General features: G+C 44.4%; 1 protein-coding gene across 7 annotated transcripts in view; it reads right to left on the bottom strand.

Moving 5' to 3' along the window:
• Window positions 1–5,736: 5,736 nt before the first annotated feature.
• Window positions 5,737–11,725, bottom strand: part of Znf282 (zinc finger protein 282) — a 36,322-nt gene continuing 30,333 nt past the window's right edge. For 6 of the 7 annotated variants that reach the window (XR_004121970.1, XR_004121972.1, XR_004121969.1 and 3 more), the window contains one exon: window positions 9,752–11,263. Coding sequence is in view for 1 of the 7 variants with exons in the window: in XM_031381737.1 (XP_031237597.1) it covers window positions 11,255–11,263 (9 nt within the window). In the remaining 6 variants the exon portion in view is untranslated. Of the gene's footprint in view, window positions 6,252–9,751; window positions 11,264–11,725 lie in introns of those variants that run through there. The other variant, XR_004121971.1, reaches the window with a different exon arrangement.

Raw genomic sequence — 11,725 nt, 5'->3', positions numbered from 1 at the left:
ATTTAAGTCCTGCACTCTGCGAGATGCTTTAAGAGATTCAAATATGTGTAAGTTAAAAATAAAATAAAAAATAAAAAAAAAAGCGCGGGAAGAAGAGAGAGGAAAAAAAAAGGCGCGGGAAGGAGAGCGTGGGGACTAGTAGAAAGGGAAGCTGATGGGGGTGGATGTGATCACCATACCTTCTGGACGTGCATGCAACTGTCGAAAATTAAAAATAATTTTTAAAACTGGGTACACTCGCCGGGCAATAGTGGCGGCTCACGTCTTTAATTCCAGCACTTGGGAGGTAGAGGCAGGGGGATTTTTGAGTTCGAGGCCAGCCTGGTGTACAGAGAGAGCGTTCCAGGACAGCCAGGGCTACACAGAGAAACCCTGTCACGAAAAAACAAAAACAAAAAACAGACAAACAAACAAAACTGTGTACACTCACTTTTATGTGAGGGAAGAACACAACCAAAGCTAAAGAAAAGATGAATTCTCATATGCAAATGATTTTATTCCAAATGCTTACCAGCTACTTGGCTTTTTCCAGGTCAATCCACTGTAGAGAGTTAATTATGGTAATCACTTGCATTGCAGAATTCAAGGTAGCCTTAATCGCAAATAATTAACCTAATGCTCATGCCAGGGTGAGTGTCAGAGGCAGTGTGTTCTGCATTCTGGCTTGGAAACATCTGGCTACACCACTACCAGCACATTTAACCCAGCACTCAGATGTTTGAGGCCCACCTCAGCTGATAAGTGAGTTTCTGGCTAATGAGAAACATCTAAACAGACATTGATTCCAAACAACACCCCCAAAACCAGCACTTACAACACTCCCACTTGCCTCATTTCCATTACATTGTCCTGGAGATGCTGAGTGAGAATGACATGAGTTGCCACTTTGAACAGTAAGCATGAATAGCTTCCTCTCAGAATTCAACTACTCTTGCTAGACTAGTTCCATCTTCATGTTAGAGCTGGGATAAGAGTCTACATCCCGGTCTACATTGACTACAACTAACAACTTTCTCCAGTACCCAAGCCAATGGCCTGCTGAAAAAAATTTCTCAGCATCTGCTTTAACAGGCACTTAAAAACCAACATTTATATTTAAAAAAAAACAAAAACAAAACAAAACAAAACAAAAAAAAACACATTGACTCATTTAAGCCCACAAGGCAAGTCTGGGTGTGTCTATGCCTTCATTTTTATCTTTCTTGCCCTTGTTTGGATCAAATTTCTGCTTGACTCCATAATCTTGTCCATCGTTCCAGGAGTGTGTCTATTTGACCCGTCTTATCCCCTTTCAAGCTGAAGGCACAGACGTAAGTCATTGTCCTAAACCAGCAGCCACCTTGAATCCCGGGAAGAGCAGAATGTTAAAGGATAGATAAGGGCAGTTATCCTTGTGTGTGAAGCTGTACCCTACAGCAGACTTAACAGTCTGGTAGGAGCCAGATGGATCATCTTGAGCAATTCAATAGCAGGAATAAGGACTTCTAACCACTTCACAGAATCAGAACTGGGACTGATAGGCCAAATCTTTTAAGTTTTAGAGAACCCGACCTAAGTTTAAATTCAGGTAAACTAACAGGCTGGTACCTAGCATTAGTTTCCAAGTTGCCCCTCCAACAAAACATGAGCCTAGCTCCAGTCTCTAGGCTAATGCCCAACAAGACCAGCATCTCCAGGTTATACCCTCAGCAAGACCAGCATCTCCAGGTTATTCACCCAACAAACCTGCACCCCTAGGTTACAAGCCCACCCCCTGCCTAACAAGGACCAATGCAGAGGGGGGGCAAAAATTAAGTATATGATATGACTCCCAGCACCAGCCAATTATGTAAAGGCCACAGTAGCTTTCCAATTAAATACTTGCACACTTACCCCCTGCTTGCTGCTTACTATAAAGCCTTGCCCCATAGATATTCGGGGCTCCACAATCACCAAAACTGTCTTGTGTGAAGGTGGTGTGCTGGTGGGGAGAGGGGTAAGCTAGCTCAAATAAAGACCCTGCTGTGAGTTACATCAGATCAGCTCCTGTCTGTTTTTTTTTTTTTGGGGGGGGGGGGTGTCACTAACATTTCCCTGGCACTACACTACCACTCCTGGGCCTGGACCTAAACAAACTCTCTTTGTCCCAGGCTGACCTTGCACTCAGGGATCTAGCCTACCTTTGCATCTGCCTGTCTTTGTATCTTTCTGACAAGCTGGCTCATAATGCAGCTGCTTCTGTTCCTTTAGATCTGTGAAGATCCTTATATAATTCATATTGCATCCTTATATTTTGCATAGTTGAGGAATTATATACTTTGGAACTCATGTTTTCAGCATTCTTTCCCACAGCCTTCAGGGTTGTCCTGAAGGTCAGTGTTCTAACATTTTGCTAAGACATAGGCACACCCTCACATCCCAGACTTGTGCTGTCTCTGATTATCATGGAGACATTAACCTTGCAGAGAGGCCATTCCTCCAGGGAGAAATGTGAAAATATGTACACTATTATACAATCAAGCCTGATGCTCACAGCATGGGCCTGGAGGCCCATGTCCTGCTGGCTCTATACTATCCCTTCCATGGTCATGCCATACTCAGCCATTATGCATGTTTTCTTACCCTTTGTTCCAATTTTATATAAGCCAAAAAATTCTGTTAGTACCCCCAAAGGCAGAGTTAATTCCCTGGACCCCTTAGTCTTTTCTTCCCAGTTTGGCCACATTACTTCTCTTCTCTTTGCTTGTCTTCTTATCTCTTTATCTCTTTAAAATTCTTTTTTCTCTCTCTCTCTCTCTCTCTCTCTCTCTCTCTGTGTGTGTGTGTGTGTGTGTATCTCTGTGTGTGTCTGTGTATGTGTGTGTCTGTGTGTATGTGTCTCATGCCTTTAATCTTAACTCTTGGGAGGCAGAGTCAGGTGGATCTCTGAGTTCCAGACCAGCCATAGCTATATAATGAAGCCCAGTCTCAAAAGAATACATTACTTATTTTATTTATTTATTTATTTATTTATTTATTTATTGGTTTTTTCGAGACAGGGTTTCTCTGTGTAGCTCTGAAGACCAGGCTGTCCTCGAACTCAGAAATCTGCCTGCCTCTACCTCCTAAGTGCTGAGATTAAAGGCGTGCGCCACCACCGCCCAGCTAATAAATTACTTTTTAAAAAGGCACAAAGGCTGGAAAGAGGCAGCAGCACCCACATGGTGGCTCATGACTACCTGGTACTCCAGTTCCAGGGGATCTGACACCCTCTTCTGGCCTCTGAGGGCTCCTACATATAAACTCATGCAGGCATACAAGCAAACACATAAAAACAAACATTTAGAAAGTATGACTTATGCTTTCTCTGTAGTTGCCACCTTTGTATTCCCGCTGAGAATGAGAAGCAATCCATGTGAAGTGCTTTGTGGAAGCTGTGTGGCTGGCATGGAGCAAACACTCAATAACAAAATGCGTGGCTTCTGATTTACTTCTATATTTGGAAGAGTAAAGCCTTGTACTACTGCAAGGAACTCACCAAGAAAAATGTCTCACAGAAGCTCTGATTGCTCCTTTCTACTGACACTCAGATATTTACACATGCAAAAAAACTGTAAATGTGGCTTCCAGTCACTACAAATGGTGGCACTATTAGAGAAGTAAGGAGCATGCACACTGTTGGAGACTTGTATCCTCTCATCTCTGTGTCTGTAGAGTGTGAATGTAGACTTGGACATTATCAACAGAGAAGTCTGTGCAGCCAAAAATTAATTTTTGGAAGGATATTTTTTGACTACCCTGCAAGATAGCAGCCACCTGGGGAGTAGTTGTGATAACCTGCAGCCACGAATACCTCTTTGTTGTGGTGGTGGCTGTGCTGTCCTTGAACTCCTAATCCCCCTGCCTCTGCCTCTTAAGAGTTGGGATTACATGTATGCACCACTAGATAATATAATTTTAAGTTTAAAATAATGCTCTTAGTAACTATCCTTTAAATATTCTATTTTGTGCATGGTTTGTAGTATTGGCATATGTATGTAGCTATATCTCTGCCTAGACTTTTTTTTTTTTGAATTCGAAACTGGGTCTCTCTACATAGCCCTGGTTATTCCAGAACTCACTCCATAGACCAGAATGCCTTAAACTTGCAGAGATCCTCCTGCCTCTGCCTCCTAAGTGCTAGGGTTAAAAGTGGTTGTCACCACACCCAGCAGAAATATATATTTTTTTTAAATCAAGAAGCTTTATACAACGGTGGTGGTGCATGCCTTTAATCCCAGCACTTGCAAAGCAGAGGCAGGCGGATTTCTGAGTTTGAGGACAGCCTGGTCTACAGAGTAACAGGACAGCCAGAGCTACACAGAGAAACTCTGTTTCAACGAAACAAAAACAAAAACAAAAACAAAAACAAAAGAAAGAAAGAAACTTTATAGACAATGGCCTTAGTCCTACTCCTTTGAGACTGCCCCTGTTCAGTCACCCCTGCTAATCATCTATAAGATGAGGACCATGCCTTTCCAGGTCAGTAAAAATACTAGACTGAACATATCTTGGCTCAAGGTGCCTCCATTACTGTGTGTCATGTATGGAGCCCATTTATACCATTAGCCTGGCATGCCTCTCTTCCTCTGGGCTCAGAACTTCCCCTGCTTTAGGAAAGGCTCCTCTTGGGCTTCTCTTGCTTTTTTCCTTTATTCCCCAACCCCTAACCAGGTACTAGGAATTGAAGTGAGGGTCACTCACATATTTAAAAAGTACCCACTGTGAGCTGCTTCCCCATCAACACACATACACTTTTGTTTTTTTGAGACATAGTATCACTTTATTCCCCAGGCTGACCTTCAACTCATTCTGTAGTCCTGGCAAGCCTCAACTGGCTTAGGATGGCCTTGAGTTTAGGGTTTTCCTCTGTTGACCTCCTAAATAGCCAGATTATAGATGTTTGCCAGGAGAGCAAGTCATTATCTTCTTAGATGTCATCTCCAGTCTGGTCAGTGACTGACCCCATCTTAGCATCCTAGCCTACAGACAACAGTCATTAAGTCAGGGTGGGCCTGTGACATGAACTGGACCAAGTACACCAGGCTGGACAAAGTAATGCTCTCTTCAACCAGGGACAAAGTAAGAAGTAAGTAACTATAGGGTGTGTTCTCTCTGTCTCTGTCTCTGTCTGTCTGTCTGTCTCTCTCTCTCTCTCTCTCTCTCTCTCTCTCTCTCTCTCTCTCTCTCTCTCTCTCTCTCTCTCTCTTCCCTCACCCACCCCCCACTCTCTCAGAGTCAGCTGGTTTGGAAGAGAGACCTAACACAGAATCAGAGTTGGTTTTCTGTGTGTCCTGCATTAGTCCAACTTCACCTCTGAGTCTGTGAATGATTTCTGGTTCTTTTCAGAAGATTTCTCATTTTCAGCTGGTCAGCCATCTTCTGTTAATCACAAGTAGAAAGAAGTACTTGGACTGATAAAAGTATTATAGAGAACTGTAGAGATGGTTCAGCAATGAAGAGTACTGGCTCTCCTTCCAGAGGACTGGGACATCTGCATGGTTGCCCATAACAACCATAACAGTCATTCTAGTTCCAGGGGATCTACTCTATTTTGGCTTCAGTGGGTTCCAGGCACATATGCGGTGCACAGACATATATGCAGGTGAAACACTTATACACATATTTTTTTAAATTAAGAATTGTAGGAAGCTGGGAACTCTCCCTGAGCTGAAGTAAACAAGCATCTGCCTACATTTTATAGAGCACAAACAGCAAACCAAAAGTAGGAGTCCAGTGTGGGGAACCAATGCATTTATTGAACATATTTACAGAGCTTGGGAGAGAGGTTCTTTACAGGAGTGTGAGTGACCCTAAAACAGCTGCACCACTGGAAAGTCACACTCCAGCGTGGACAACCACTTCATTACAGCTGCATAGGTGGAGTCCCCGCTTCAGTCAGCCTTCTACACTCTATGTGCTCTAGCCCCTCCTGAGAACTGAGGCCACATGCTGTTAGAGGAGGATAGCATTCAGATGACCAGGAGGTGCAGGAGGGAGCTGCTGGATCTCAGGTCTGCTCTACTCTGTGAGGGAATGTCAGTTGTCAAGATGCCAGATCTGATTTCTAGCAAGCATCCACAGCTGCTCTGATGAAGAGGATGGCTGTTGCACTTGGAGGAAAGTGCTCTACAACACTGGGATAGCTGCCACCTTGTCTCTCTCTCTCTCTCTCTCTCTCTCTCTCTTTTTTTAAAGAAGTATTTCACGAAGCTGGGCATGGAGGTGTGTAATGCTGTAATCCCAGCAGAGATCTGAGGGGGGAATGGCAAGTGTAAGGACTCAGATGGCCCTTTGGACCTGCCCTTGTGCTTTTCTCAGACACAGTTTTTAGTTTCTAGAGATATTTCTAAAAACTCTGCTCAAAATCAGGAAAGGATATGACCTAGAGTGCTGGCTAGGCTTTAGCAAAGCTGGGATTGGAGAGAACAGGACTTTAGCACAGCTTCCCTGGCCCAGGACCTCAGGAGAGCATGGATGGACAGAAATGGGGTTGGGTCTGATTATGCCGAAGATCCAGATCTGGCTTGACACAGAGAGGGAAGTTTAGGTAGTAAAGGATGGACAGTGAGAGCTTTGCCAGAGGGTGAAAGGTGTGTATCATTTTCACAGGTGCAGTGTGAAGCAAGAAGCAGTGCCTTAAATTCCTTGGAACCAAGGTAAAGGTGGAAAGAGAAAACTGATTCTACAAAGTTGTCCCCTGACCTCCACAGTGTACAATGGAACATGCCCCTTCCAATAATAACAATAATTAATAATAATAATAATAATAATAATAATAATAAATTTAAAAACAAATAGGCTTGGTGAGACATACACACCTATGTGATCCCAGTACTTGGTAGGTTGAAGCAAGTAACTATATGGGGTCAGGAATAGTCCTCTCTTTTGTTTGTGTTCTCTCTTCTCCTCCTCTCCCTCCTCCCCCTCTTCCTCCTCCTCCCCCTCCTCCTCCTTTTCTTCCCACTTCCCCTGTCTCTCAGATTCAGCTGGTTTGAAAGAGAGACCTAACTAAGGACTTGGTAGGTAGAAGCAGGCTGTCCTGAGCTACACAGTGAATTTGCAGCCAGCCTAGGCTGCATAAGGCCTAGTGTCCAAAGCAAGCCAGCAAACAAACAAAAAGCACCCTCAATAAAAACCACAAGGCAATCGATAGCAATCTGGTAAATAAATGAGTCCACCATTCCACGAACAATGTGCAACTGCTCAGCAGGGCACAGCAGCTTGGCTTTATCACTGGAAGGCAGAGGCTGATCTCCTGAGTTCAAGGCCAGTCTGTTCTACATAGTAAGTTCCAGGCCAACTAGGGCTACATGGTTAGATCCTGATTAAAAACAACAACAACAAAACACCCCCCCCCCCAAAAAAAAACAAAAAACAGAAAAGGAAAGACATTACCTATGTACTACCCATCACAATAACCTCTCAGACACTTGATGAAAGAAAGTGAAATGGACAGCAAAGCAGCGTTCCTACAAAAGTAACATTATAGAGGTTATTTCCTAGAACCCATAACTTGAAGGGGAACCAGGTATGTGTGTGACAAGATTTTTTTTTTTTTTTGCCTTGGCTTCTAGAGTAGCTGGGACTACAGTTATGGCCACTCCCATGCACTGCTAGATTTTTTCCCCTGTATATCTCCTTTTTACACTTTTTATTTTGAATATATTAATAAAAAACCTTCAAAATTCTATTTATTGATTGATAGTTTGGAAAAAATGATACATACTTCCTCTTAAAGAACAGCTAATATTTTGTTTCACCAACTCTTTATTGGCCATTTGAATTGTGGAAAAAGAGGCCACAGGAAATGGCTTGGAAAACAGAAAGTGAGCGAAGATGGAACAAAATCGTACTGAATAAAAAAAATAAAATTCCACCTTTAATCCTAGCACTTGGGAGGCAGAGGCAGGCGGATTTCTGAGTTCGAGGACAGCCTGGTCTACAAAGTGAGCTCCAGGACATCCAGGGCTACTCAGAGAAACCCTGTCTCGAAAAACCAAAAAAAAAAAAAAAAAAATTAAAATTAAAATTCAGGGTTTTCTGGGCTGGAGAGATGGCAGAGATGGCTCAGGGGTTAAGAGCACCAACTGTTCTTCCAGAGGTCCTGAGTTCAATTCCCAGCAACCACATGGTGGCTCACAACCATCTGTAATGGGATCTGATGCCCTCTTCTGGTATGTCTGAAGAAAGCAACGGTGTACTCATATACATAAAATAAATAAATAAATATTTTAAAAAAAAGAAAGATTCAGGGTTTTCCAGTTTCCCAGTATATCTTGGAGAGAAGGGCTGAGGATGCCTGGGGGAGGGGGGACACTTTCCCCTTAGTGAGATAGGGGAGACACAAGATGGAGGAAGATCCGGGTGTCAGGCTCTGAGACCTTACTAGTGTTACGAGTGGTTTAAAGTCTTTTAAGAACAGAGACAGAAGTTGGACTTAGTGGCACATGCCTTTAATACCAGTGTTTGGGAGGTAGAGGCAGGTGGATCTCTGTGAGTTCCAGCCTGGTCTACACAGTGAGGCCCAGGACAGCCAGGGCTACATAATGAAACCAGCAACAAAAGAACAGAGAAGGCTCACGGGCTTAGGATACTTTGAGGCATTTACTGTGCTAGGCTGAAAGGAGGCTCTTTCTCTGACTTATAAAGTATAAAAGGGGCTGGTGAGATGGCTCGGCGGGTAAGAGTACTGTCTGTTCTTCCGAAGTTCTGAGTTCTGAGTTTGGATCCCAGCAACCACATGGTGGCTCGCAACCACCTGTAATGAGGTCGGACGCCCTCTTCTGGTGTGAAGACAGCTGCAGTGAATTACACTGAAGCTGGGCGGCAGGGGTCCCGAGTTCAACAGCAACCACACACATGATGGCTCACGGCTATCTGTACAGCTACAGTGTACACATACACATAAAATAAATAAAATAAATCTTAAAAAAAAAAGTCTAGTAAAGTGTCTCATGGGGAAATCAATGCAGAGCCAGAGGAGAGACTAGCCCTGGGCCCACAGTTTGCCCTGTAGGGGTGCTTTTATAACACTAAAGGCCGAGTCACTGTAAAATTATAGCCCCAGGTTGATTACTCAGGACTGGTGTGATTTTTCCTATTATTCTCTTACTCCCTATCAATGTCCAATACCCGGGGAACAGGTCTCAAAAAGACAATTATGACAGTAAAATCCTTGATCATAAGATAGTATTGTTTGGAGATGGTGATATAGCTCAGTGGATAGTGTTTGCCTAGCACACATAAAGAAAGCAGTGTATAAAGCATGGGAGGTGGAACATGCCTGTAATTTCAGTACTCAGAGGTGGAGGGAGAAAGACCAGAAAGTAAAGGTTGTCTTTGGCTACATAGGAAGTTGCAGGCCACTCTGAACTTCATGAGACAATCTCAGAAAGACAAGAAAAGAAATAAGGAAGGAAGGAAAGATTGAGATGTTTCCTAACATCTAGGAAGCCGTGGGTTCAAAATTTCAGCACCACCTGTTCCCCCCATCCCCCTCCCCCAAAAAAGGGAGAGAGGGAAGACTGGGGATAGTTCCATGGGTAAGAGCACTGGCTGTGCATGAGGACCGGAGTTCAGATCCTCAGCACCCACATGAAAAGCCAAGTGCACCTGTAACCCCAGTATGCCATGGACAGCACGAGGGAGGGCAGCACCCCTGGGCTTGCTGGCTCCCCGCTTAGCCCCAGATCCAAGAAGAGACCCCCTCTTGTAGGAATAGGCAGAGAATGAAAACCAGGACCCAGCAATCTCTGCTTATATATGTGAGTGCACCCGCACACAAAGTTTTATTTCTCAGAAATGGGAAGTCCATTTAAATAAAAAGATTTACCTGCATTTGGTCACTTTCAATGGTCTCTGGTTTATCCCGGCTTCTCAGGACTTCCATCAAATCCTTCCTGATCTCCTTTGGCAGCCATGCCTGCCCTCCTTTTAAGTTCTACACAGCTACACTACAGTGGATCCCAGGCTTGCTGATGGTCTGTCTGTAGGACACTTTGAGTATTCAAGGTCACCCGTGGCCTGTACTATACACCTCACCACCTAACTATACAACCACAGGCTCATACCTCTCTGCCCTGGCCACACCAGTCTCCTTGCCTTACAATCCCTGTCTCTCTGCCTTCCTTCCCTTACAATCTCTGTGTCTCCCTGCCTTACACTCCCTGTCTCCTTGCCTTCCTTCCCTTTTGCCCTGTGCAGCTCTTGCTTCAAGCCTGATTTCAACATGAAGTTACACCTGCTGCTTCATGCAACATGAACTTGGTACTTCTTACGTAGACCAGCGTTACTACCTTGGATTGCCCCTTTCTTCTTCATGTGGATCAGCCTCCTAACTCCTAACTCCAGTCACAAGTAAACCATCCCCCAACATACTGCCTATCTTGGCTGAAACGGGCTAAACGTCAAAATGGGTAATTTAGTGAATAATATGCAAAGTCCAACATAATGAGAGTCACTGCCTTTGGTTAGTTCCGAGGGTACAGCTTACTGTCTCAGGACTGGGGCCTCTTATGCTGTACCTGAAGACACCAGCAGAGTAAGACCTACTGGAATATATGGTTCAGGAACCCATAGGTAGGCACTGTTGGTGTTGGTGCTCACTGGCTATGTGTGGCTTCTCCACACCACTGTTCTCCAGCCTTCTGTAGCATGCCACCGTGGCAAGCCCTAGGGAAGATCAAGCATGTGTTTCCCACTCTATTTTCATGGTTTACAGCCACATGGTTTCATTCTCACAAATGTCTTCTCTTTCCCATTACATTTTAAGCTTGACAAGGATTTGGTCTTATACATGGTCACTAACTGTTGAATAATGATTCAAGGCCTATCTCTCTTCAATCTTTTCCTCTAAACACTTTTTCTATATAATGATAAATCACCAAAAGTTAAGGGACCAGGTTTGGCATGGTGATGCATACCTTTAATTCCAGCACTCAAGAGAGAGAGCCAGGCAGATCTCTCTGAGTTCAAAGCCAACCTGATCTACACATCAAGTTTCAGGCCAGCCAGGGCGGCATAGTAAGACATTGACTTAAAAAAGGGGTGGGGGTGGGGATCATGGGGACTCAGGCCCTGAGCCTGACATTATTTGAGCTGATCAGTGTCACATGGCAGTTCTCAGGAGGATAGACAACCATCACCATTATGAGGCAGAGCTGCTGTAGTAGCCTTCAGGAGATCTTGGTCCATAGCCATAATAAAATAACAATACAGCCAATAGCTGGGTCTGTGGTAATGCCAGTGAGGTTGCTCATATTACCTGTGGAAGGAGGGTGAAGGGTCACAGCTGACCTCACACGAGAATCCAATCAGCCCTCCACCTGCCCCAGTTGTATGTAATTGTAGACATGCCAGTGTGTTTAAGAGGTAGAAACTGACGGGAGGGCAGAGCGAATCTGTGGTGTCTTGCCCGTGTTGCCTGCCCATGCTTTTGTAATTAACCTTAGCAAGCTCATTCACCAAGCCGCACTCGGTGGGATCCATCTTTGGTTTGTTGGAGAGAACAGACTCTACCTTTATGGCTCCCTAGCACCCCTTGCCTCTCTGTGCTTTAGAGCAGTGTGGCCTTTGGTCTGTACCTAGGAGTGTGTGGTAGCAGTACAGAGAAATGCTGCAGTGCATTCTATGAAGTCCAGTCAGCCTGGGGACAATGAGCACAGGTCTGGAAGGGCCTAGAAGCAGCTCTGAGCACTGGATGTTTTAGTCTTCCTGGGTCTCCCCC

The sequence above is a fragment of the Mastomys coucha genome, unplaced genomic scaffold, assembly GCF_008632895.1.
Source record: "Mastomys coucha isolate ucsf_1 unplaced genomic scaffold, UCSF_Mcou_1 pScaffold20, whole genome shotgun sequence".
NCBI lineage: Eukaryota > Metazoa > Chordata > Mammalia > Rodentia > Muridae > Mastomys > Mastomys coucha.
The sequence above is the reverse complement of the archived record's forward strand: the minus strand, read 5'-3'. Positions and strand labels throughout refer to the sequence as shown.